The sequence below is a fragment of the Lepisma saccharinum genome, chromosome 10, assembly GCF_977018435.1.
Source record: "Lepisma saccharinum chromosome 10, izLepSacc3.1, whole genome shotgun sequence".
Lineage (NCBI taxonomy): Eukaryota > Metazoa > Arthropoda > Insecta > Zygentoma > Lepismatidae > Lepisma > Lepisma saccharinum.
The window spans coordinates 9,862,985-9,890,833 of record NC_139238.1 but is presented as its reverse complement, the minus strand read 5'-3'; the positions used below and the strand labels follow the sequence as shown (position 1 = coordinate 9,890,833).

The window sequence follows — 27,849 nt, the reverse complement described above, 5'->3', positions numbered from 1 at the left end:
CACAATCCCGAGGTATTTGAACATTTGATATCACACATTTTTCAAAATGGACAGTCATCAAGAGTGTTTCCACAGTAGGAGTTGTGTTTCCAATGTCAGATGAGTAATTAATGATCTATGAGTTACAAGCAACCCATTAGCACATGTCCAGATTTCCAGAACAGCCCACATAGATATTTTTCGGGTGCCAATCTAGGATGTAATGAAGTTATTAATATATCCAAGAAATTGAAAATAAATTGAATTTTCTTCCAAATAAGGTTTTGAGTATATTGGTGTGGTGTCAGGAAAATTGTGATTAACTGGAACCAATAGGAAAAACCGAAGAACCTAATTCAACAACGAGAAGAGTGAGCCTAGTTGCCTTTTCTGTCATTTGCAGAAGTAAAAAATATATACAAGTAACATTTCACTGTACACATTTGCAACCTTTTTGCATACTTTCACCTCATATCACAGTTGCCACACTGGTATTTTTTCAATGAAATCCGAAACTTGGGAGATTTTTCGCTGATATATATTTCAGAATTGTGAATTTAATTTAGCATTAGTCAACTAATCAGGTTTATACACCAGGATAAACACGAAACAAAGTTTTGTATTAATACTCTGAAAGTTTCAAACCTAACAGAACAGTAGTATTCTCAACTGGGTGGATTCATATTAACAATAAATTGCAGTACATAAAAAAATTGGCATACAAAATTGTGGTACATCCAGAGGTTGACTTTGTAGATCATTGATAAGGGATTTAGAATGCCAAAGATATTTCACTCTCTCACTGACTGAATTTTATTCAGTAAGGTACGGAACACTAGCATCTCTGCAATCTTACAACCTTATCAAAGCCATCTGAATCTCAGCTCTCGTAGGAAAGTGGGGATCTAAGTTCAGTGCACCCCCTCCCCCCCCAATAGCAATATCTACGTGCATTCCTCGTTTTTGACACGTTACTCTCTCTCAACATGGTTACCTTGACTCGCAGCTGCTGTTGATTGGCTTGACTCCTTAGGAGTAACGGGTAATATAGTCTCTGATTTAGTGCAGCCTGGGCCAGTTCCTGCTTTAGATGGTTCTGTTCTACAGCCCTTTTTGCTACTGGATCGGCATTTGTCACCAGGTGTTAATGAAGATGACGTAAATTCACCAGGTGTAAAGGAAGATGATGTAAATTCATCAGGTGATCGGCAATTCTCACCCTTTGTTGATGATTGTGTTTTGGCAACTTTTGATGGCTTAGCATCACACAGTTTGGCTTCCCTGTGCCACATCTGAATTGCTTGTGCAGCAGCCTGGTCTGGTGTTAATTTTTTCACCTGAAAGAAAACAACAATAGTACTAACCATTTCATAAAAGCCAAGAACAAGGCATAAATATAATGGATACATTAGGTATGTGGGTGACCTGTCACCCATTGATATTCTGAACTATACTGTGCATGCATACTATTGTGTAGCTGAATGATCTTCGTCTATGTTCTAAGCTTACTGTGCTTCTAAGTGACGACATTTTATAAACTTAATGCTATTCATATACTTAGATGACAGTTTCCTACCATGCACCTAAATACATAAGAAAAATGTTGAAGCATTGAAAGACAAGAGCACACAGCAGATTCAGATGTTACAAAGAAGTGGGTTAATGAAGAAGAAGAAAACACTGAGGTGACAAAAGGAAACATGAAAATGACCATGTGACCGACAGTGAGCATGAAACTGCTTTTTTCGTTACACATTTAGATGTATGGTAAACAACTGCAACTTGAAACTTGCAACTGCAAATTGCTTAGAAGCACACACTACGAAGCTGAGCTTAGAACAAAGACAAAGAAAGTATGCACACAGTATAGTTACCAGTGTATTCATAGGCGTAGTTTTGCCCGTCTGCTTGGGAGGGCTAGCTGGGGCTAAATTTATTCATGCTTTTATCCATTACAAAAAATCATCACGGACATTCTCCTTGGGAGACAGGTGATCCTCACATCATGTTAACCACAAAAAATTGAATTAAAAGGAACATATACACTATTATAGATGGTTACAAAGTTATTAAAGAACACATTTCTTCTTTAGAATAAAGAAGGTATAATTTTAATGTGTGATAATATTAATGGGTAATCCTTTGTTCATGTTACTAGGAAATTATAATGCTGTAAGGCATTTAAAAGCACAATCTACATAGGTAATGGAATAGTAAAAAATTAAATTTCCTTAATTTCTATTTAACGAAACTTCGCATTTTCCTAATTTTATTACAACCACTAACGACTAGATTCGTGAAGAAAATTTTAAGATGAGCTTAGTTGGTTTGCTGTCTTAATAATCTTATAAATGTTTATAAAGAGCTCCCCAGAATACTATTTAGTAGGTTGTAATTAGTTTCAATTCATTTAAACCTCACATGCAGATCTTTTTTCTTACCAATATATTATGCATGCTTATAATTGGACGTTAATTACTTAACCAAGGCTGCCCGCAGGAGAGGGGAGTAGCAGTACTTAAAGTGGAGGAAAGGTGATGTGTTGCTTTTCCCCAGTTAAGAGAATTCTCATATAGCATCCCCACCTCTAGGATAATTTGCAAAGGCACTTAATATGCTGTCTTTCACCGCACCCCTCGTCCATGTTTTCACCTTACAATCTCAAAATTTTAATTGTGTGAAGTCTCTACAGATATCTCCAGCCCCTCTGTGGGTTCCCTTGTGCTTAATATCTAATCGAACAGAAACCAATGCCATTCTAAGTTTCGGTGATTCAAATTATAGTAAAGTACCGCCTATTGGCAAATCAGAATGAACAGCAACATATGAGTTTTGCCAACATTTAAAGAGCAGCGACGTATCAAAAAAAGTAAAAAAAAAAAAAAGTTAACGAAATAATGTGTATTTTTATATGTAGATACATATGAGACTCTGACATTAAGTGCACTAAACTGGAACACTATAAGTATTATGACGCTTTCAGATCTTAAGAAATGTCAATTGAAGAAGTGAATTAAGGAGACGAAGAATTACGGACTATCACAAAATTGGGAACCTTGCAAGTTACTGAATTTTCACGAAAGGTCTCTATTCTTGGTCTCTATATAGGCTTAATGATAAATTCATTTTTTTATTAAAAAAATTACCATTTGTGCCTGAAAACAAGGTCTGAATGAAACAAAATATTTAACAAAAGAACATAACAGTGATATGTTTTTACTTTGAAATCTTGTTCGGAACATATGGTCGCCGTAAAGAGACATAATTGATGGCATGAAGGATGTAGAAAGTTGCTATATATAGGCAAAATATTATCTAATTATCCTGAAAACTAGACTCTTAAATGAGGATCGTTGACCAAATAACTTTTATATAACCCTGGCCTTTAAAGAAAGAAATCACTTTGTCTATGCATTCTTTAATTCAACAGTCTAAGCTTGTTTGCTCGATGTCTGGCTTTTACTATTACTAAACTCTCTATTAAAAGGAATGATCATTCTGTCATCTGTGCTTTAATTTCACAAACATATGAGAACAACGTCAAATAATAATTTTCCGATAATTTTCAATCTTGAAAAGATGCAACCAGCATATGCACATATCCTTTCATGGTAATCTTCCTGTGGGTTACTTGAAACAACAAATAAGCTTCTTCTTACCTCCAGAAGAATGAATCTATCTAGAGACTCCAAGAGCAGCATCCCTAGTAGAAGCGATCCACAAGATTCACCCCTCACTACATACAATGAAAAATCCAAATAAGCCCGGTACATCTGAATACAAATTGGTGACGTGGTACAATGCACACAAAAGACTTGGAAAAAAATTGATTTCACCAATGAACTGTAGTGATCACCATTTAATAAAACAATTACACACGATTGAATCACTTCTTCAGGATCGCAACATTTAGGCGTACATCTTTAAATGTCCCTCACGCAATACAAATCCACAGAAACTAAATTCACTTCTTTGAACTGACGCCTTTTCCTTATCAAAACTGCCATTCTGTTTAAGTATCTACAATGACTGCTTCTCTTTTTCATGTTCGAAAAAAAAAAAACACAATTATAGGAACTCATTGTTGTTGAAAGGCTACACTGGATGCAACGCCGCTATTGTTTGAATGTAAAAATGTTGTTTACCTTGCCCTCCAAGGTGGAAGATCAAAAGAAATAACGGTGATATACTTTCTTTGAAATCTTGTTCGGAACATATGGTCCCCGTAAAGACACATGCACTTCAACTTTAATTGTATTCTACATAAGGACATAATTTGAAATTCTTTCATGTGTGACTGACACACCACAAGAGAAACACATGAAATTTTCTATTTTTTGTGTGCAGTTTCTCTTTCCTTAATTATTTGATACATACTATGTCACATCCGTTGGGGGGGGGGGGCTAATGGCTGGTTCTGGAGGGGGCTTAGCCCCCTCTAGCCCTTACCTATGAGTGTATTATGTGCCTATGGACATATATTAAGTCACAGGGTGCATACCGTGCACAGTAAACAAACTTTCAGTATTGTTCTTCAACGTGATATATCTTCCTTCATAATAGGATAATAAATGCAACAGTCACAATGTACCAAAAATGTTCATTTCTTTCATAGTTACCCTATATATATTTTCTTTAAAAAAAATAACATTTCCTACCTTTCCACTTGAAGCACAATTGTCATTATCACAGTTTGGATTGCCACAACCATCGACAAGTTGGTAAAAGTAGCGCTCAATTAACTTCTTTGCAGCTGCCCTCTTCATGGCGTCTGTATCTGCTGGCAGTAAGTTGGTTGGCGATGGTAAGGTTCCAGCTGACGATGCTACCGAAGTGTTAGTAGCACTGGAAAAGAAATAAAAAGCTACTTACCATAATGTCCTTAACTGAAGAGAAACAGTTCTAATAATTATGCTCAAGCTCTAAAATGCATTACACACTGTCCTCTGTACAATTCACTACACCGAGAGCTGATAATGATCTTAGTAAATTACAAAATTACTTCTCTTCGACAGGCAAGGTTCAGTAGAGTATAAATACAAGAATAAAACAAAAATACAATGGAAAATAAAGATGAAAATAAAAAGCAAAAAAATATTGGGATAATCACAAAAGCAAGACTGTAAAAATAAAAATTAAGAAATTACACACACACAGATATGTAAATAACTGTTTACAAATCAAGGATTCAATAAATACATGAGAAAATATATGAGCATTTGTACCAATTCTTGTGTATTTCCACACACTAATTGTTAACATATTGTGCACAAAACAATGTTGCGTAAACATATTGTGCACAAAACAATGTCGCCAAGTTTCATTTATAGAACAGTGGTAAATTTCAGCAAAACTGGAGCAAAAACACCATTTACCAAATATGTCTTTGTGTGATGAGTAAAAAAAAAAGCACGGAATGCACACACCACTTTCAAAAATAGTGGGGAACATGTTACACAATGAATTTGGCTGATGAAATGACAAATCATCACACCTTTATAAAATACTGTGTTGTACCAACTACCCCATTCACAATGTCCATAGAATATCCATACGGACTGAGACAGACCTTTATAGTCAAACTATCCTGGAAGTCAGGCAAAATGCAGAATTGTCATTAATTTTATGCTGTAACTAGGTTGCAGAAGGTTATTTATTCTGTAGTTAAGTGTCGGTAATTTTATTCCTCTCTCTCATAAATGAACCTAGGAAAAATTTTATAAGTAAAACTTTGGTACACTAAAACTATGGTTAACTCTTGTCTGACTACCATCATTATTGTAAATCATATGAAGAAAAGGAATAACTTCATGTGGTGCAAATTATAAAGTACCAAACCTAATCTTCCTGACAACTCTAAATAGATAAATGTCAAACATTCTACTACAGTGGTCAGAAGTGGCACGCTACTTTTAGCGTTGCTACTGCAGCTAACTACAAAACTTGTAGGTCTAGTTGTAGTGGTACTACACTTTGAAAATTGTAGCTGTAGCAAAAGTACAAAATTCCGGTAGTGTAGCGAAAATTTGGCTACAGCTACATTTCTTTTCAGCATCTTGAGGTAAATTTTGAATGTGACAACAGTGTGAAGGTTCATAAAGACAAAGTCTATTACATGGAAATACAGATAATCTAGATTATAGATATCTGCATAATTTATTTCATCAGTATCTGAATAATTCTAATATCCAGACAACTATTAGCTATTTTGGGGAAAACTTGCCTTGTTTGCCATATCCCTGGGAAAAAATGCCTCCTTTGTGGCACCCGTGGAACAAATCCTGTGGATATCCATGGTGTAAGACAAGGCAAAATGTCATTAATTACTGTGTAAAACACAATTTGCAGAGCAAAAACTAGCGATTCATTTTCCACTACAATGACAAAGCAATAGTGTGAACCTTATCCGTCATGTTCACGACAATTTTCATCCTTGAAATAGGCAGTGAGATTATTTTTCCTTCAAAATACTTAATATCGGTCTATTAAAAATGAAATGTTTATTGAACATATGTATGTTGATATATAAACATATATAGGTAATCCAACCAAATATTATTTTCGTATAGTTGTGATCATTAATTTGGGTAACACCCTAATTGCAATACTAATACATCAAATTTGAATTGATGTGCCACTTAACATAGGTACGTTATTCTCAAATGCTATAGTAAAAACAAGTAACTGAAGTAACATTGCTATTGAAATTATCGAATGATGGGAATCATGATAATAAATAACAAACTATTTTCCACTAAGTACAACTATCATACTAGGGGGTTCTTTTGAATATTCACATGCTGGTTTTAAGTTTTATATGCAAAAGTAGCAAGCTACTTTTTGGTAAATATAGTTGTAGCTGCAGTGCAGCTACTTTTGAAAAGTAGCATTCGGATCAATGCATTTATCAGCATAAATTTTCCATAACAATCAGATGTCATTACTAACATTCCCCTTCCACATGACCAAATGGATGGTACTCTTCAACACATGTGTAGGAATGTATTTGGAAGGTATAACCATTATATACACAGGTAGCACTTTTTCACTATGTGCATATATATTACACATGTAGCAAATTCATAGTGATGCATGTATACAACAAAGTTTATCATTTAACATAGATTCTGGACCAGACAGATAAAAAAAATTAAACTTTTTCAGTCCTTCTTTTTAGAGATCTTATGTTAATGCCATTCTCCAGAAAACATGCAGCAAGAACTCAATGATCATCTCAAGTATGCATTAACAGACAGAAATCAAACCATGTAAAAAAAATGCCTCTGCACAATGATTAGTGCAGATTTGGCCCTGATATTTGCTACAAGTAACAAATATGGTCAGATTTTAGAGGGTGAAATTATGAAAGAATAAGAATGTTAATTTAACGTGTAGTCTATTGTATCAGCTTCTATGCACCTCAAATTATCATCAGATATGACTACTGGCGAACAAACATATGCTTCCATCATGTTTCCATGTTCAAAGTTTCTTACCATCACAGGCTTAGACAGTTTTTACTTACCCACCAAATATTTAGAATATAAGATTTATGAATCAAATTTCTCACAGATGCAATGAAACTAACCACGTACAATAATATTTAACTTATGCTTCATCATCCTAAAAATTGGTTTTAAACATGCACCATCTTACATTTTTTTTCTGAAGTACCCAACAATTTCTATATCCAGTATCTAATATGCATATACCCAACATCTAGTTGGTACTGTTGATTATAGTCATCTTGGTAACTAGTAATAGAAAGTTGGATAAAACTTTAGTATCCACCAAACGTCTGAAATTCCTTTATTTTCTTGTTTTTCGCATTGGTACTTATGTATTCTGCATTGCTAAGGATTCTGGAAGGTGGGATTTCGTTTTTTTCATGACAAGAACTTCAATTTTCCACATATCGAGTACTTATTGTTCATTCATTTTCCGGTTGCGTTACACACAATATGGCAGGCAAATCTTGACTAGCGTTGTCGAAGATCATTGGGTGTGCAGTGTTTCCAACCTTCTTCACCGAAAAATACCTACGAACAATGCACGTAGCCCCACAAAACCATTCACGGATAGCCCCACGAACCATGCACGGCAATGTTAGGTTAGGTTAGGTTAGGCAAACAGTTAAAATTGTCATGTTCTTGCAAAAAAAAAAACGGCATTGTTGGAAACACTGACCAAGGGTTACACATCGAACGCACGCAACATTTGGTTCACATAGTAGAAGGACATAGAAGCAACAGCTTTTGTCCATCGGAGAGACATTAATCTTCAAAAATACATGATGTACCGGCGATATAAATTAAGCAATGGGGAAAAAACACTTCCACGACCTTTCAAAAGTGTACGGAAAGTCGGTAAATTTCTCGTATCGGACAAACAGCTTAAATTTCCTAATTTTCTTTATTTCGATATTCGTACTTACGTATTCTGCATTGACGAACATTGCTGAAGGTAACATTTCGCTTATTTCACCGAAAATAGCTATATTTGCGACATATCGAGTAATTTTTCTTGCTTGCTTCTTCCCTTCCGTAACACGGGAAATGGCCGTCACAGTTTCACCACTGTAGTCAATATGCAATGTTTCCACCCCACCTAGCGTAGAAAGTGCAAGATCGGCACAATTGCTCATTATTTACCGGTGAGGAGGAAAGTCGGAAACGTGTTCGGGAATGTAGTTTTGATCCATTTTAATGCGAATGCATGTTGTTTTCTACTAAAATCTATTTCCGACGAGCTATTGCTGCTGCCGCCATTTGCTTTCTGCAGGAGAGCACAATACACTCTATTGATGCTGCTAGAAGCCGATGTTGTCCGAATGTCGGAAACGTGTTCCGGAATGAAGTTTTGATCCATTTTAATGCGAATGCATGTTGTTTTCTACGAAAATCTATTTTCGAGGAGCTATTGCAGCTGCCGCTATTTGCTTTCTGCACGGGAGCACAATACACGCTATTGCTACTGCTAGAAGCCAATCTTGTCCGTATATGCTAAATGGAACGAAAGAAGTGCTAATGGAACCTAACCTAACAGGCCTAACCTAACCTAGTAGGCATACCTCGTCCCCGTGATGGTCCGTGGGGCTATCGTGAACTTTTGGCCCAAAAATTATGCCTACTAGGTTAGGTTAGGTTCCATTAGCACTTCTTTCGTTCAATTTAGCATATACGGACAAGATTGGCTTCTAGCAGTAGCAATAGCGTGTATTGTGCTCCCGTGCAGAAAGCAAATAGCGGCAGCTGCAATAGCTCCTTGGAAATAGATTTTCGTAGAAAACAACATGCATTCGCATTAACATGGATCAAAACTTCATTCCCGAACACGTTTCCGACATTCGGACAACATCGGCTTCTAGCAGCAGCAATAGAGTGTATTGTGCTCTACTGCAGAAAGCAAATGGCAGCAGCAGCAATAGCTCGTCGGAAATAGATTTTAGTAGAAAACAACATGCATTCACATTAAAATGGATGAAAACTACATTCCCGAACACGTTTCCGACTTTCCTCCTCACCGGTAAATAAAGAGCAATTTTCAACACGTTGATCACGTTCAAATTTAAACGTGTGACCAGTTACATAAACGCATGTTTGGAAACACTGGCCCGGATTACGTCATCACGCACAGGCTACATCCACCTGGAAGTAAATGGATGCAAGAACTCTCGTGCAACGGTCACACATTTATATCGAAAAATAGATGATTTACCGTCAAAATTCAATGAACGATGCGAGAAAACACTTCCCCGAACTTCCAGAAGTATAAAGAAACTGCATTCGGTAAGTAATTTCTCCTGTAAATTTGATGAAATCCGTTTGTCCCTTACGAGAAATTTACCCAGTTCAGTAAGTAATTTCTCCTGTAAAATTGAAGAAATACGTTTTGCGGATACTAAAATTTTACCGAAGGTTGTACTAACTTCACTCCTTTCAGTACAAGACACTTTAAATGGTATGTTAAAAATATGGTACTGACATCATTTGCACTTACGGTTGACATGACAGCAGTAAACATCTTCCATATAGTTTGCATGCATTGTGGTACCGGTTCAGATTGTTTTATAATTTTTTTTCAAATTCTCCTAGCAGGAAGGCTAATTATCGTAGAATTTTGGCAATCATTGTCACACAAAATTTGAACCTTACTTAAAGTAATGAGCACTGTTTGGACTTCGAAAAAATGTTATTTATGCGTGAAATAGACGTTTGCATCACCAACAAAATAAGACACCCATGAGCAAACGAATTTATGAATTTTCGTCCCATATATGCAAAGACGAATATGAACGCGCAGATTACAAGAATGATTTTCATTCTCGGAACCTTGTCTTTAGACTAGAACTATAGCTTCAAAGGAAAAATAGGGGGTTACTGTTTTACCATATGTACCACACACTGTATAGATCAGAAGTAAAAGATCCGATTAACCATACTTACAGCCGCCCAGCAAATTAAAATAAAAAAAACAGAAATGATCAGAGTGTCATTCTCCTATCCCATACACAACAAACGGTCAGTATCCTCAACAGAAATAGAATTTACGCAAGCAAAATTACGACGCTCGGCATTAGCCAATCTCCGTGCATTCACAGCATAAACTAAAACACTAAGAATGCCATGATTTTTCTTCCACCACTTTATCAATTGCACACATTTTCTATTTTGTAGCAACCCTATTGCAGAAATGATATTAAAACACAATATTCATTAATTCACAAAAATATAATTTCATTCTCCCTGTATTTCAAGCATTGCATTTGTGTTGTTTACCTTGAGGCTTCGTCTCCGCCTGATCCGTATTCCTTGTCTTTTGAGCTCATAGAATATAGATATGCTGGAAACAACAACAATTTTTTGCGAGTAATTGAGGCACAAGTGAAAGTCTCAAAATATCAAATATTGAAAAATTCTTCTTCCTGCGTTCTAAGCAACATCGACAACACCCTACAAACCTTGCTTTTCAAGACTATTATAATCGATAGATTACGCCAAGAACCCTGGCAGCACGAGCGGTAATTTCGCTACAGTCTAGCGCGTATTTGTGAATGACGATGCGTAGTGCCAGGATAACACTCACAATGTTGCCCACACGTGACTAAAAAATTATCCATAACAATCATTTCTGTAGCAAATGCACATTAAAATAACAGATTTCGGTCTCTTTCTAGTTCTACGTTCTAGTTCTAAGTTATTATCTGTGAGCGCTAGCCCCCCCCCCCCAAATTTCCTCAACATCCCCTCCAAAATTTTCCACAAAGGCCTAATTTATAGCCATTTTGGCTCTAAATTTACACTTACACCCGCCCAGATGGATAATATCCTGTGAGAGCCCTTTAATTAGTTAAGGGCGATACAGCCACAAGCAGGTGACAAATTACTGCTCTACCAAGGAAAGAAAGATCCAAGCAAACTGAAATGGACAGTCTTTTGTTTTCTCCTCTCGTTCATGCCTGTGCGGCGTTGCTACATACATTTTCACTCGAATGTGCAGACGAACAGGACATTTCCCCATGTTAAAAAATGTAACAAACACCATGCATTACTTTTTTAAACATAATGTTATACACATATTACAGAATAGTGTTACCTAAATCTGACACACTCTCTCTCTGTCACTTGACATTGTTTACATTGTTCACCAAGGGCGCCGACTTTCCAAAATTTCTGTGGGTGCATATCAATGGCGGTTAGATCTGTAATTATCAAGTATTGTATACTTTAAACAACTTACATGCACAATGATTGCAAGAGGTAATGATATTATCAACACGTTACTAAAAGAAAATACCACATTCATACAAATTAAAATGAAAAAACCTGCATAAAAGCAAATAATTTTAATTGTATTGCGGAATGAACTATGCAAGGATTTTGTTGTGAACAGAAACTACAAAATGACTAACTTTATGTACCAAATAATAATAATAATAATCATGACATGTTAACTTTCAATATAAAACACATTCCTTCTTACGTCATTTGCACTTCTGAATTTGTTTGCAATTTTGGTAATGTCAATATGTTTAGTCTTTTCTTTATGAACATGCAAAATTGCCAAATCCTTCAATATTATTTGGGTCATTGTTGACCGCAAAATCGTTTTCAATCGTCTAAGTGCTGAAAATGACCGCTCAGAGGTGCAAGAAGTAACAGGTATAGTTAAAATCACCCGTACAAACTTCACAAATTCTGTGATCATTTCATGCATGGGACCACTGTTTTCTCTACTTGAAATATTTGTAATGTCTGACAAGTTGGCCACTTTTTCTTTGTTCGTTCTGCACACATCTAGAAACATGTCCCTGTCCAATGTTAGCTTGTCTTTATCAAAGTCTGTCCCACCTCAATGTTTTAATTGCTTATTATTTTTTGATAATGGCAAGTGAGAAATATTTATTTTAATTTGTTTTTATCAAACTAAAAATCTTGTGGGTGCGGCGCACCCACAAGATTATTTATGTGGGTGCTCGAGCCCCGGAGCACCCACGTAGTCGGCGCGCATGTTGTTCACACGTTTATGTTCATCTATCTGTACATGGACATCAGCAAGATTTCAATTTATGTGCCTATGGACAGTTTCAATTTTTCAGTGATCTACGTTTACTGGATGTCGAAAGCTTATCACCATTCACCACACATTTCTGTTGTTTTACAAATAACTTTCATCTACTTTTTTCACTCCAACCCTGTATACGATGTAATTTGTTTACATGATATTTATAACATCAACAATTGCCTTCCTTGCTTTGTTAAAAAAAATCAAGATCTTTAAATAAAGTACTTTCCCTGAATAGTTTTATTCTTCATGATGGTAGAAACACTTGACACTGGATAAAAACGAAGGCAGAGAGATTCAGCTAGTCTGAACATTTAAGCAATGCTCCTGCTCCAAGGCACTCTCACTGCATGTGTGATGTAAAATGACTCAATGTTTGCTTTATTATATTCCAACTGTGTGAATTATTATAAATTGAGGACCTGAGCAATGGTTCCCTGTGCAATTCCGAAGGGCTTTGGGGTGGTAGATAGGCTTGCCAACATTCTGGATCGAACTGTCTCCCCTGATCACCTGGACAAACTTTATCTCCTCCCATTGGCTGGGGGACAACATTTGTTATTGCAAAACCAAAAAATTAAACTTCACAAAATTATTTTGAAGGCTCATGAAAAATTGACTATTTTCTTTAAGTGGAAAGAGGGAGAAGTAGAAAGTAAAGCTGTAGAAAACAAAAACAAAAGCACTGTTGCATCAAAGTCTCAAGTGCTTCATTATATAGTTACTAAAACACTTTTCCAATCATACGGCGAGTGCTACATATGCTGGCAAGGGAATTAAACACAGCAGCCAATAGAACAAGGTGCACATAGTAGTTCCTCCCCTCAATGTCGTAACTCTCGGTGCCACCACTGTTGTCTGGTTGGTCTGCTGTTCCCCTTGTAGGCATATAGAGCACCCACATTTAGTAGTATGTTACAATGGGGTTTAGTGTGTTTGAGTGCTCAGCCCTAATTTTGTCATATTTTCCTACCTTTGACGCTGTTTCTTTTGTTTTAGAATACTGGGCCAAAAGGGGGGGGGGGGTTATAATCCCCACCAACTGCCACTTGGGCATGCCACTGCTCAGTCATAATGGTGAACATAACCTAGTAGTAAAAATAACAGATGAAAATCAAGTTAATATTACCAAATGTGTTGATTGTAATAAAGCTCAACTTTACACAACGGTATACAGTGATTATAAATAATAGGGTAGGGGGGATAGAATACAATTGTTATCCCAGAGATTTTGATGTATATTATTTATACAATGATACATCTACAAAGAAAGATCTAGTCAGTGTTCATTTCTTAAAAAAGCAAAAAGCTTTTAGCTATTACAGGCAAATCCCCATTTATGTACTTAATAAATGTAAATTGACTAAAATACATTCATTATTATTATTATTGCACCAGCTTTACAATTCCCCTGAACTGGTACAGAAATACATACATGCATGCAGTATATTTGGTAAAATATTTAGTCAATTATACTGGGGTCCCTAGGGTATATTAGTAATTTCATTAAAGAAACACAATCTTGACATCAGGGCCAGACTAGTTTACTGGGCAAAATCCCATGAAACCCTCTCTCTGTGCCCTTCCGACAGGGGCGGCGCCAGAAATTTTCGACCGGGTGGGCAGAAGCTGTATATTGATAGATTAGGGTGGGCAGGCATAAATGTAAGGCCATATATATATGCATGAAAGACACAGATGTAAGACATACATATGTATCTCCTCTCTTCTCTCTTACTCCCGATTTCCCTTCACTTCTTTCCCTTTCCTTTTCATCTCTTCTGTTTTACTCCCTAATGCCTTCTTATATCATTCTTTCTCCACATGTTACCTCTTTCTCCCTTTCACTTTCTCTTGTTCCATTCTTCAAATGTTTCTTTTAACTGCCATGTTTGGTGTCTTCCCTCTTTCTTTTCTAATCTATTCTCGCATCTTGTTCAACTTCTTTATCTCCGAAGGACACAATTATTTCAAGGAAGTGTATGTGTGCGCGCAGCCATACATTCTAATCACATTCTTTCCTTCATGTCAATGTAGTGAATAAATGTTAATTGGTAGCATCACATTTTGTCCTTCTAGTGCAAAAATGCAAGGCACATACCTACTCAACTTTATATATTAAGCGACAGTGATAGAAATTGTGATGGTAGACAATGGTGAAGAATTAAATTACTTTCTCGTAATTTAAATGCATGTTTCCATGAGTTTTTGACTGAAACTTGGGGGTCACTTTTCTTGGCTTACAAGGTTATTACAACTGACAAATGTATCTGAATGTTTGCAGTAACGGCTATCGGGTGCCAAAACATGGGGGCTAGGGCAGTTTACTTTTTTGCTAGAAAAATCTTAGCATGAAGAGGCCATAGTGCGGGTGCAACAAGTGGCAAAATGTGGGGGGACTCCCCCCTCTCGCTCCTCCTAATCGTCGCCACTGGATATTTCGATTAAAATTAATGTCTTATTGGGAATGTAAACACACACACACACGGAAAAACCAATTCTTTGTTCATTCTACATAGAGTATACCCAAGCTTATGAAAGGTTATATTGACAAAATATCACCCAAAAGTAATAATCACCTAACATTGAAAAATCTGTTAGCTAAGTTGTTATTCGTTTTCTGAAGTAAGTCTTCGTTGCTCATGCGGGAGAAACGATACACGTATGGTTAGGTAAACACATGCACTGAGGTAACAAATAGTTTAAATTTTGTAGAATGTGATTTTGGACACAAGGAATTCATCGAAATTGATCAGTATACCCAGTAATTCATATCTTTTGCACAGACGACTTGGTATGTATGCCGTGACCTTTTCGAAAGCGCTCAAATGTCAACCTCTATCCCGCGCAGTATACCCTGGAAACTTTATTCTTGCAGGCAAACCAGTCTGTGGCACCTGGAACCGCAGTCAAAATAATAATTTGGGGGGGGGGTGTATTTTCATTGTCTGCGTCCCCCTTCGTCACTTTCATCTAATCACCATTGGACCTCATCTCCGCCATTAGCCAAAATAGCAGAAAAGTGACTTCACATAGAACAAATCAGTCGAATCAGCAACAACTTACATTTCCAAAAGTGGAGTTTCATTAGTTCATACCACTTCGAAAGTTGAGGTGGTAGTTTCAAGTTCACAGTGTTTCATTGTTGGATCAAGCCAGCTAACTCCGTGAACAATAACGTTGTTCTCCGAAAGTCTCAAATATTTGTCTCTGGTAATACACCCTCTTACATGAACGCATCTTTTATGGTGGTGATATAACACGTTCCCTGTGAGTTCTTCTGTGAGTTCCCTGTGAGTTCTCCAATGGCATAACTTTGTCGCCTTATAATGAAGAGGTTCTGCACAATGCACACTGGTTCGGACTCCACTTTAAACTGCAGGTTTAGTCCGATTAGCCTATCTGAGCATAAAATTCAACAAAATTTTCTAATGGATACTTCGTGACATACCTTTTCTTCTTTATTTCATCTGCATCTACAGATTCTTTTGAACTTTTCTGTTAAACCTCTGATGCTTCTAAAGTTTAAACCATTCTCATTGTGATTGATTAGTTCTCTGACTCCCTCAAAACAAAGCTTTTCTTCCAACCCACCCCTTCTTCTTTTAATTCTACGTAAGTTAATCACAAGAAAAATCGCATGATTACGTAACTGATAGGCAAAATTTATGTGTGGAACTAGGATTTCTAAATAGAATTAGCCATCTAGTATCAATTCAATAATTATGTTGCTTTTTCTAAACCCACATAACTGTTACATCAAAATTAATATACCTCGGTATTGTAGTGTTTTTGGGATTGCTTCTTATTAGTATTTATTAGTAGAACGAAAGTTGTTATTTTGAATACCATGTAGAAATTTTAAAATGAAATATAAAAATTGTAATAAAATAAAGAAAGAGACACTTCTGGAATTTCAATGTAGACCTAGTTAAAAAGTCGAAATAATTTATTAAGTTGCTGGAGGAAGCAATGCTGAGGCTTTTATTTGTTTATTTAGAGATTATTTTAATCATACGCAGGCCGGATTTATATGTGAAGACCCACAGCTTACAACACCAAGACCCCCACCCCAATCCCCTTCACAGTTTCAGTTATAACTTCTCGTCAAGCTACATGAGGTGGTTAATTATACGTATTTCGACATTTTTTCATCACATCCGAAGTACCTAATATTTTTCTTTATGTGGTACTTTTTAAAGCAGTTTTTCCCCCAGTGAAGACCCGAAGCTGCAGCCCTCAAGCTCACCCTAAATCCTGATCTCATTTTGACCATACCCTGCATAATTTTGTGCCTCCTAAGCCTACTAGCTCTTTCTAATCATAGGAGTATTCAATTGGTCACAGTTTTCTTGTTTCAAGATCTCTAGTAATTCCTTATTGCTTTCTAATGACAAAGTTAAATCAGCTTTTTATGGGATGATGATGATATGTAAACATTTCTAGTATAGATAATATTCATGAGTAAAATATACATGTAACGAACACCAGAATACACTAATATATTGCAACATTCACATATCTCTAAGTATATGTACTTAGTGAATTTGATTGGGTGGGCAATCGGGTGGGCACAGGAATTTTTGGGTGGGCGCTTGCCCACCCATGCCCACCCCTGTCGCCGTCCCTGCCTTCCGAAGACATACATTTGGTACTTTTTTCCCCCCACCTGCTCACAACCGGTTGCCCTGTTGAGGAAGATTGCCACCATCCTCTTGGCAGTTCCAGTCTGGCCTTACGTGACACTATGTACAGTTGAACCTGAGTTACGTTATGTCAAGGTGAAGAGAAAATAATATGTATAACTGAGAATTACTTACAAATCAGATTTGAATACCATGTCACATCATTATTAAAATACTTTAATTGTATCTATTTTGAGGAACAAGATACACGTAATACAGGTTTCTCCCGTCATAAAGTGGTAATTTAACTAATCTGAAACTTTGATTCTCAAATACATATTACATTTACCAATTTATTGGTGAACACTTTGATACTGAAATACCACAGTAGATATTATAGTTTTACTACAAAATTTTAAAAAGTCATCTAAAATAGCATTTCTTCTATTAATGACTGTGCTAAGTGTGGAATAAGTGATGCCTGAACCTGCAGCTATTTCAGTTTTAGTTTTATGTAGATTAGCATTCACTTCTTGTACAAATTTTACTTTTTGGTAAGAGTGTGTACCTTTTCCTCCTGTTTTCCATGGCCGACCAGTAGTCACTGTCATTTTTGTGACATTGTTGTAGCTTGGTTACATACAAATCAACTGTATTTTATGAAAATTAGTATGTACAACACAGAATTATGTACAAATAAGGTTTAATTAACATGCTTTTAAGGTCACATTTTGCAGAGACCTACAGTACTTTACGTGTAAAACAGAACTACTCAGAACTGATTTACGTATAAAGCAGTCTCAACTGTACTTTAAAACCAGTATATATTTTCCAAGACTTAACAAATGAAAGGATCTGTGTGTCATGCGTGGGAGAAAAAATACCCTATTCTACTAAAAATCAGAAATTTGTCCTTAACCCTGGTATGAGACTGTGGGGTCAATTCTGACCCATTTAAGAAAAAAAGTCCGCATTTCGAAATTTTTTCAAGAACATATACGATAGCAAGTGACTGTCAAAAAATGTGAAAGTGTGAAATGTGATTTTTTTTGTTTCCCGAGAATTCTTGGCTGTTTTTGTTAGTGGGGTCGAATTTTACCCCAGTGTCCGATTCGTGAGATGTTAGTTTTTTGTACTGATTAATATAAGAAATTATGTTTTGTAAAATTGCGTTGTTTAATGTAGGTTGTGAAAAATATAGGGTAATGCAACAGTTATAAATTGGTGTTTACTGACATTTCTTAAAGTTCTCATTTTCATATTTCTTCCCTTATGTATTTTTTCTTATTTCCTATAAAACTATGTAAATAGAAGGTTCAATATGTTAATGTAGGTACATTGGTTGTGAAAAATATACTGTAATGCAACAGTTATCAATTGGTGTCATTGTCTGAAAAAGATATACAAAAGTTTACGAAAAAACAAACAAACAAATTTGACCCCACAGTCTCATTTACGTTATAAAAATGCAGAGTCTGAACTGAGGGTTAAGTATGTACAGCAAACCCTCCTGTGTCCTGCAAATGAATTGGGTGGTTCCATGATTAATTTTTCAATCAAAGTTATAGTAAATTCTTCTCTGTCAATTTTTTGGTCACTATGTACCATATGCAAGCAATATTCATACAATATTCTCCTTGTACAAATGAGTGGCCATAAACACAAGTGTTAGTGTGCAGCTGTAACTACTTGCTCTTATCTTATAGCAACGTTACTGAATTTGAAGTTGAAAAAAACTGTTTCAAACTCCACTTGTTTTTAAGATACGTATATACTAATTAGAAATGTGTCAAAAAGAAACCCACAGGAAAGTCTCAAAACACAATGTGGGACACACTCCTTTCATGGTATAGCATAGTTAAACTATGTTCATATTTTAATAATGAAAAAAATAAATTACTTACCATAAGATGTGTTTTCTATTTTCTTTACTCAATTTTGCACAAAGATCACTTCAATCAAGAAGGGAGAGTTAATTTGCAGAAGTTTAGTATAAAGGTTTAAAAGTATGGAAATATGATCCTGTATTATATTCTACTTGTTGTCTGGAATAATTCAACTGTTTATTGATTGACGTCAGAAACAGATGTAATAAGAATAATTATTAGCTCTACGTGATTAATGTTGGAAAGATTACTCCCAAACTAATATCTAAAAGGCAAAATATAAATAAAGTAATTTGTGTTAGTTTAATTACAATTCAAGATTGGTAAACAGTCCCCAGTATTCCTTTAAAAAAATCCCTCCTTTCAGAAATCCTGGGCATGCCACTGTTCATAAATTTATATATTTCTACTTAAATAGAAATGAAAAGGAATAGGGGAATGCATGACAAATAAAAAGTACTTGGTAAATAGCTCTTGATTACCAAAATGTGGAAGTTCTAACAAGCTTTGATAGTTTCACACAGAGAGATACTATTTTATGGCAAGTAAAGAAAATACAAAGTTCAAATAATGAATTAGAAACTTAAAATACACAGCCAAACTCAGCCACTTGTCACCGAGAGAACCCAAAAAAGAATGGACAAGTGAACCATTGTCTCCTAAATGTTTTCGCTATTAATGGAAATTTTACAACAAAATAAGAGAAGTGCAATATATCGGGTCTTGCATTTATTATTATTATTACAATTATCACTTCTCTCAGTCTTAATACTGCTTATGCAGATTGGCTGGTACTTTTCTAAATGACGATCACAATGAATGATTTCTCATTAGCATGCAATGTTAATTATCCATTGTCTAGCAATTCCAAATGTTCTGTTAGCCATCACAGTGGAAATAACTAAATTTGTTCTCTGCCTTCAGATGGCTGACACAAGTAACTATATTGTGGATGAATGGTGAGCAGCATGTGCATGAACATCCACACAGCAGTGAAACCACAAGGGAAGTGCAATATTACTTCACTGTAAGATTTAACATAAAGGCCCAACCCAGACAGATAGTAATTGCACACAGAACATGCAGACAAATTATTGTGTCAAGAAAATGGTGGTGGAAATCATACTGACCTTCTGGAGGGATAACTTTCTAAATTGTTCTGCAGGGAATAACAAGACATTGAGATCAGCCTGTACAAACAACAGCAAAGGTAATAGTAGACCCCACGGCAAAGTGGGTTAGAAACCCTGCTTGCTTCAGGGCAGTTTTCATAAGGCAACTGAATTGTCTCGGGCTGAACCAGGAAATGGACGGTCTTTAATCCCCAAGGCCATTCTGCAAAACGAATGCCAGAAGAGGTTTGTGTGTGGATTTGCTGGATGATGATAAGTGGATATGTTATTGTTTTCGTTATTTTATGTTGCTTTGCTACCTTTGAATTTTGAATGACGAATAGAGTGATTTGATGAACTGACACACACGAAAAAGCCAACCCCGTGGCAAATTGGGTAGCATAACATGCTTCAAAGTCGAATAGTTGGGTTTAGAACATGGTCTTCATCCCACCTCCACCTTACATATTTAATCTTTATCATCACAATTAACGGAGAGTGGTAGAACAATTGCGTGAAATAACAAAAATATAATCTTCGGTATTGGCTTCCGAGTTTGAAGCATTGTTGTTTTGTCAATTAATAGCACGATACAAATTAAATGATTCTTATTTTCTAATGAATAGTAACAAAAGAAGAGCGATAGGTATTCCTCGTATTTTCGCAAAAAAAACAACTAATTTCCAGTCTGTGGTGATAACGAACTCTATTTATCGTGCAAAATATGTTTAAAATAAATTATGTTAATCCATGCAGATGTAACCCATTATGGAGGGTTTTCAGGGTGACGTAGTAATAACATCAAGCCTTGCAATCAAGGGGCCCTGGGTTCCATAAAGGTTTTGGTCCCACTTTCAACTGTAGGTCCAGGTCTGATTAGCCTCTCTCTGTATAAAATAGACTTGAAAGAAAAACCCAAACTAATTAAGAACTTGTCACAAAATGCTGCCCATATCAAGAATGGTAACAACGAAAATAATTTTGAAAAGCAACATTACGCAAAGCACCTTAACCCCCCCCCTCCCCCCCCCCCAACTGCTTACAACATGATACTATTCGTCACATTATTATTTTAGACTTCAAATTCTGACATTTGCAGCCTTGAAATTCATTCTCTCTCTCAATAATTAAGTGCTTTCTGTGCTTTGCTTTGCTCTAGCTCTTTGTGTGAGCTTAAATTAAATGTGATAGAAGCTTATCTTCAATCCTTCACACAACTTCGCTATTTGCTTGCTACAGGTTTAACTTCTTAACAGAACTTATATCGAACATCACTCATGAAATATATTTTACCTACCAGCTCTTAATTCAACTTTTAATTTTCACATATATTTTTATTTTTGTTATTTAGCATTGCTTTTCTCCCACTTTTGGGCAATCGCGACGATGAAGATATGATATATAGAACATTCAAAAAGAACACCAATGCCCAGACCTAGGACCCCTGACGTAAAATCATCTAGTGCTACCACTCAGTCAATTTTCACATAGAAACTTACACACCTGTTCCTTATAACGTATGCGCCAAAATATACAGTACTGAAACTAGCGCACCTCGAACACGCATGCGCGTTTGTCGATGGGGCATAGCGCAGCTGGTCGTGTTCTCAGTAGTAAAAAGGAAGTTATAACTCGCTAATAGTGTGTATTTTAGTGTTTCTTTCAGGATAAATAAACTCACAGATGACAACAATTTAATGTTAGTCTTTTAATTTCAGTACTGTATATTTTGGCGCATACTGTATATGTATTTTGTTTTACCTGCTGCAACTCTCTTATGAACACTAACCCCTCGTTTCAGGTTTATCTAATATTTATAGCTATTGCTTTCTAGTGAATGATAATCCTATTAAGCCTTGTGAATCTTACTATGAAGAAAACCCTGTTATAGAGGATGGAAACGTTACGTGTTATTAATAATATATAATAAAAATGCTTTGGTTAGCATTTTTAGTGTATTGAATGAATATTGCATTTTCATTTCGTGTTGAGGCATATTTTCGTTACCTAGATTTTGCATTTAAAAAATGTAGGTCTAGTATATATTAGTCATTGTGAATTCAAGTCAATTAAAACATTTTGCGTTGTTGCGAGATTATCTATTTGGATAATATTTGGACATAATGAATCTAAGTAGAGAAAATGCAACTTGTATATCAAAATTGCCATGTCCAACTGATCTCCGAAAGTAGTGTTTAGCACGTCACATTTCAAGTATAGTCCATGATTGTATCTAGTATATGAACGAGATGTGTCCCTCCTCTCAAACAATATGTGGCTTGTCCCCACCGAACAAAGTGCGTCACTTATAAATTAAGTGTCCGAAAGCAGGTATTAGGCATGGACAGAACAAAAAATACTCCTAAGCAATTAACAATGTTATAAGCCAATTCATGGCCGGTTGTTATTGACGGTCTTCCCCAACCTATCTGCTTTAGGTCCTGGGTTCTAGTCCTGGTCTGACAATCTCTTTTTTAAGTGTCTCTTCATCAATTTAATCTAATTATCATCCATCTTCATAGTTTCAATTAATTATAAAAGTGATATAAAAGCAAAGCAAAATAAGAACAAATAAAAATAATTGTAAAATGACTACAATGTCAGAACTACATTTGAAAAATAAAATGCGAGCAGATGATTCATCTTCAAACAGGCATTTGGGGAGAATTGTGTAGACAGACAACATGCTCCCGAAAGTTGCCAATCCACGTGTAGCATGACCTTCGATACTGGAGTTGTGCTTTTCATGAAAGTTTGATCAACGCTCCTCAAGCATCTGATCAAGAATGTCTCTGTGTTCGCAGCATTGCCAACTTATTTCTAGTCGGGAAAATCTTTTTCCTCCTATTTAATTTGCGGTTGGCTGTACCTATTCCAACATGACAGAACACCTCCTTTCTCAACTTCGGCCAACAAATTTATTTTTGCCAGTAGTGGGTATCGAACATACAATGAAACTATGATGCGCTACAAATCTGGTGTGTTGTGGAGTAGTGGTTTAGTGCACTTGATTTGTAGTCAGTCACAGATCCCCCCCCATCTGCTCTGTTACGTAAGTCTACCAGACTGTTGGTATATCTCGCACCACGACTTGAGCTCTGGAGAAAAAGTATTAGAGTTGACTGCAGAAGCAGTGATAACCCTCATACTGAGTTCTCTACCCTTCAAAAGCAGTGTTTGCAACTTCACTAACTTCTTGCTATTCCCAATATATGTTACCAAAATGTCTGATAACGAAGAGCATTTCTTAGGAAAGCTGTATATGCACTAAGTTGTTTGAATTGAAAAAAAAAAAGTATATCGACCTTGTAACCTATTACAGTCATGTTTGCTTTGTAAGCAATGCTGCGAGCTCCTCTTCCCCCCCGAGCTCTTCTCTCTCCTTTTCGTAATGGAAGTTCTTGGGTTGAAACACGTGTCCATCCCTCTGACATCATCAATATGTATATATGTTATGGAATTCTAGATATATTTTTTTTCTCACTAAGGGCCCCAAATATATTACTTGCGGAAGGCCACAGGAAACTGTGCTACGTCAATAGCTGCCATTATAAGCCTCCTACATTCTCCACTTGGTGGCTGAGGCCCTGCAGCGTCTTTGTCACATTGCCACGTTTTGGCACCGTATGATGTTCGTTTATGTATGTTTCGTTACACGGCTCTTCCAGTGTTTCGGCAGTCATGAATATCTCAAGAAATTGACGCAAATTATAATATTTGTTTTTCCTACCAAAACCTTCCTATTGGATTCAGTTCTTTAATAAGGAAAACAAAGATCACGTAAACATTTCCATAATGTAACCCCAAATTGAAAATTGATTTTTTCTTGCAACTACTTTGATAGGTGTATGTACAGTATTGTACACAACATAAGAATCTCTTATACGCCATCTAATAACCCCTCTTTATGGTTTGTGGCAGTGGTTAGTACAGCACTCTACAATGCGAGGAGCCTCAGGTTTGCCTGTAGATGGTAGTGTTTTGTGAGTGTCCCTTCATCAATATCATCATATCAGTCATCATCATCTTCGCGATTAGCCAAAAGTGGCAGAAAAACGAAGTAAAATAAATAGAATCAATTAATGAATTAATAACCATTTTATCCAAATTGGATTCATTGATTTCGGTGATTTTACTTTGATTTCCTGGCACTTTTGGCTAATCGAGAAGATGACGATGAGTGATATGAAAACACTACCATCTACAGGCTGGAATTCAAACCCGGTGGACATCGGCGAGTATCTTTGGAAACGATGTTTGTGCTTCTCCCACATTTCTTGCCTGGCTTCACAATGCAGAACCCCCCTTTCGCCGAGTTATGCAAATCTACATCTAAACTGAGTGACCAGTTAATTGTTTACATCTGTAGATGGCAACATTGGAATTTTGCTGCACCAACCTGCCTTACCCATATGGCTCCCTCAGAATTCCACTTTCCCCAGAGCTCAAGTTGTCGCGTGAGGCCTATAGAAAGACAATAAGACTGGTAAGATGAAGCAATATTGCATCGAGGGAGAGGAAAAGGTAACAATGGTCACGGGTTGTTAATTCTTAGAAGATGGGATGGAAAGAATGAACATGTGGCCTTCAATGACTATTAAAAAGTAACAAATTTTTTTAAGTATCTTCAAATTTCATCAGTGCTGAGGCATGACATTTTTAGGTAGCCATCGCAAGATTTGCAGAATGTCAAGGTCATTGCATTTTAAAATTTAAAAGCTCACTGAAATACCACAGATTTAATTACAAGAAACCAATTATATTGTTCCAACGATGAGAATTATGAAATATGATTAATTTGTATTCCTCTTGTAATTAAATACATATAACAAATAGTCATTATGAATTACAAAGTAAAATGGGCCTAATCAATTTAAAATGGCAAATTTGTGAATGACTGTGTTGTAGAATTTTTCACATGCTCTTGTAGACTCGAAGAGATCTTTCTCAATGGATACTAGAGCTATAGTGCACATCTGCTCTTCTCCTTGTGTTGATTCTTTCAAAAGTAAATTCTCTTGACAGAATAAAATCTCTTCTCAACTGATGCTGTCGTAGCTGGTATAGTGCATATTTATTTCGACAAAACGGAAAACTTCCTTAAAAGCATTGTCTAACTTTTCTTCTATCTAAAAAGTTACCAATTTACATGGGGATTTATCTTGGAATGTTGCAGTTCTATAAAACACAATCAGTTCATTCCTTAGGCTTTGTTAATCAAAAACATATGGATAAACTATCTACAAGGCAGCAAGCAGATTTTGAGGAAAATTGTTCATTTCCAAATATGATTCAAATACAGCAATTTCTGCAACAACGAAAAATGCTCAGCTACATGACACATTTTCAATCATGGCAAAATAAGGCCTCTCTTGCCTTTGTTCAGGTGATAAACATAGGCATCGGGAAGTGGGGGTCGGTGGACTCCCCTGGAAATTGACAACGTTCGTTTAAAGATACAAGAAAGCTGAAAGTTTCTTACTCTTATTGTTAAGAACAGAAATAAAGTTCATTCAGTTAGTATTCGAACAGAATAATCAAAGTAAAAATGCATTGGATCGAAAGCATTGAGTGAAAAATACAGGAACAAGGTTATATTCTACCATTTCATCCAAAGAACAAATGGTTTTACAGTTTTCAAAATTCTAATAATAACAGTTGTAGGTGAGAGGTCACACAACACACTTTATAAAATTAATCCCCCTAACATTTAAAGCCTTTTCTTGAACGAGACCTGCAAAGGTTAATATCAAAATGCATTCAGATAATAACTGCATAAAATGCAAAATAACTCATGGAAAATAGTTGTGCTGGTATTCACTTGTTTGGTGGATCGAGTCTCCACATTTATATAATAATAATAATAATTATTATTATTATTATTTTGAATAAAATTTGTTTTAATAGTTTATAATATTTATTATTGTATAATGACATTTATAATCGTGGTAATAATACTCATTGTTATTTTTTCTGCTATTCAACTTTTATCATTTGCCAACCCCCCCTGAAAAAAATATTTGGCGATGCCCATGGTGATAAACCATGGCTGGCTCTGCATTTCACATGGTGTAACTCCCAAGATTAGCTGAAGGCTACTGAAGTCAGTCAGATTTGCCAAATTCAGCCAGGTAACAGCATTGCACTCAATAGGAAACATAGAGAGTGGGTTGGCCACGAGTAGTAGTACTGGACTCGCAATTCAATGCACTAAGCTTAGCCAATCCCTTGCGTATTTCTTGCTGTTTTATGCTGTCATTTGACTAATTCTGCACAAATATTCAAATATTCTGACTAGATTTTTTGGTTGTTCTCTAAAATGTTTAAAATGCAATCTTTTTATTATTTTGCTTTGTCATCGCTGCATCTCCCGACGACCGGTCGAAGTACCTCTGTGAAGCATGCTATATGTACTGATAATTTGTCCAAGAGCAAATTTTTGACAGTTAAACAGAAATTGCTAAAGCAATTAAAAATCAAACACTTACTTTAACACATGCCTGTATTTTACATTTGTAGTTCACATGATGATATCTCTTTATTCATTCAACAGAATTCACATCAAGAGAGAGAGAAAGAGAATGAAATAATAAATTACAAGGTTCTTCTTAACAGTTCACATAACCACCCTTTGATATTACAAAATAACACAATATTGTTACTATTAAAGTGGTTTTTATTCATGCTGTGATATTTCATCCTGGTTCTCCAGAACCCAGATTTTTTTAAAAAAAATAAATGCTTACGAGCTGTTGTAACAGGTATTTTACTTTTTGTGGACATTTGCCACCTGGTATATTTTCCTGCTGTAACGCCATCAAATATGGTAGTGGCTAAATCACAAAACTTATCATATCTCTGGTGATACTTATCCCAGTTTCATGAAACTTGTATTTTTCTAATTCAACTTTCATGAAGCAACTGATATGAGTATAAAGTCAAAATAAAATATGTAAGTACTTAGTATTTAAGTTTAAGGTACTAATTATTAAAGTACATGGTTTACTTACACTACCAAGTTGCTGAATTAAAATAAAAATGGATGATATGAACAAGAATAAAAACCACTTTAACAGTAGCATTTACTGGATTCTTCTGCAATATAAATTTCACTGACCATTATCTTGTTATTGAAAGAAATCAAATAAAGTATATGAAAATTAAATTATTTACAAACAAATGTCGACAAATTTCAGCATGAAGTTTGTTATTAGCTGCTGTTGTAAGACAAATGCAAATTTAAAGGAAAACTGTGTTTAAAAAAATATCTGTTTGTTCTACTTTCTGTACCATTGTAGAAAGTGAATGAAATATGTACTTGCTTATGTTTTACCTAGCACTTCAAATTCAACCTAGTCCCAAAAAATGAAATACAGAAATTAAAAAGTATGCAAAAACTCATGTAAAATATACTGGGCACACATTCATCTTCTTTTATCAATATTCAACTGATGGATAGTAATTGCAATGAATCTTGGAATGAAATTAAATATTACTAAAGTGCACTTCTGACTGAATTGGCGACTTACGGTGCCTAACAACATAAAAGTCTTGCATGTAACACTTAAGTATATACACAGAAGATGGGGACAAAAAAATAATTTAAAAATTCAGTTCATCATTTCAAATTACTAGAAACTATAAATATCATAAATTATCAAATGTTGTAATGACTTGAAAAAA

At 35.7% G+C, this 27,849-nt stretch overlaps 1 protein-coding gene across 3 annotated transcripts in view; it reads right to left on the bottom strand.

Moving 5' to 3' along the window:
* The window catches only part of Ube3a (ubiquitin protein ligase E3A), a 53,371-nt gene extending 42,335 nt beyond the window's left edge, over nt 1-11,036 (bottom strand). The window contains exons 1-3 of one of the 3 annotated variants that reach the window (XM_083129519.1): nt 10,758-11,036; nt 4,638-4,824; nt 974-1,316 (exon numbers count right to left, since the gene is read on the bottom strand). In XM_083129519.1, coding sequence (XP_082985645.1) covers nt 974-1,316; nt 4,638-4,824; nt 10,758-10,807 — 580 coding nt within the window. In that variant the 5' untranslated portion in view covers nt 10,808-11,036. Of the gene's footprint in view, nt 1-973; nt 1,317-4,637; nt 4,825-10,424; nt 10,486-10,757 lie in introns of those variants that run through there. The other 2 variants (XM_083129521.1, XM_083129520.1) reach the window with 2 other exon arrangements.
* Between the last annotated feature and the right edge of the window lie 16,813 nt (nt 11,037-27,849).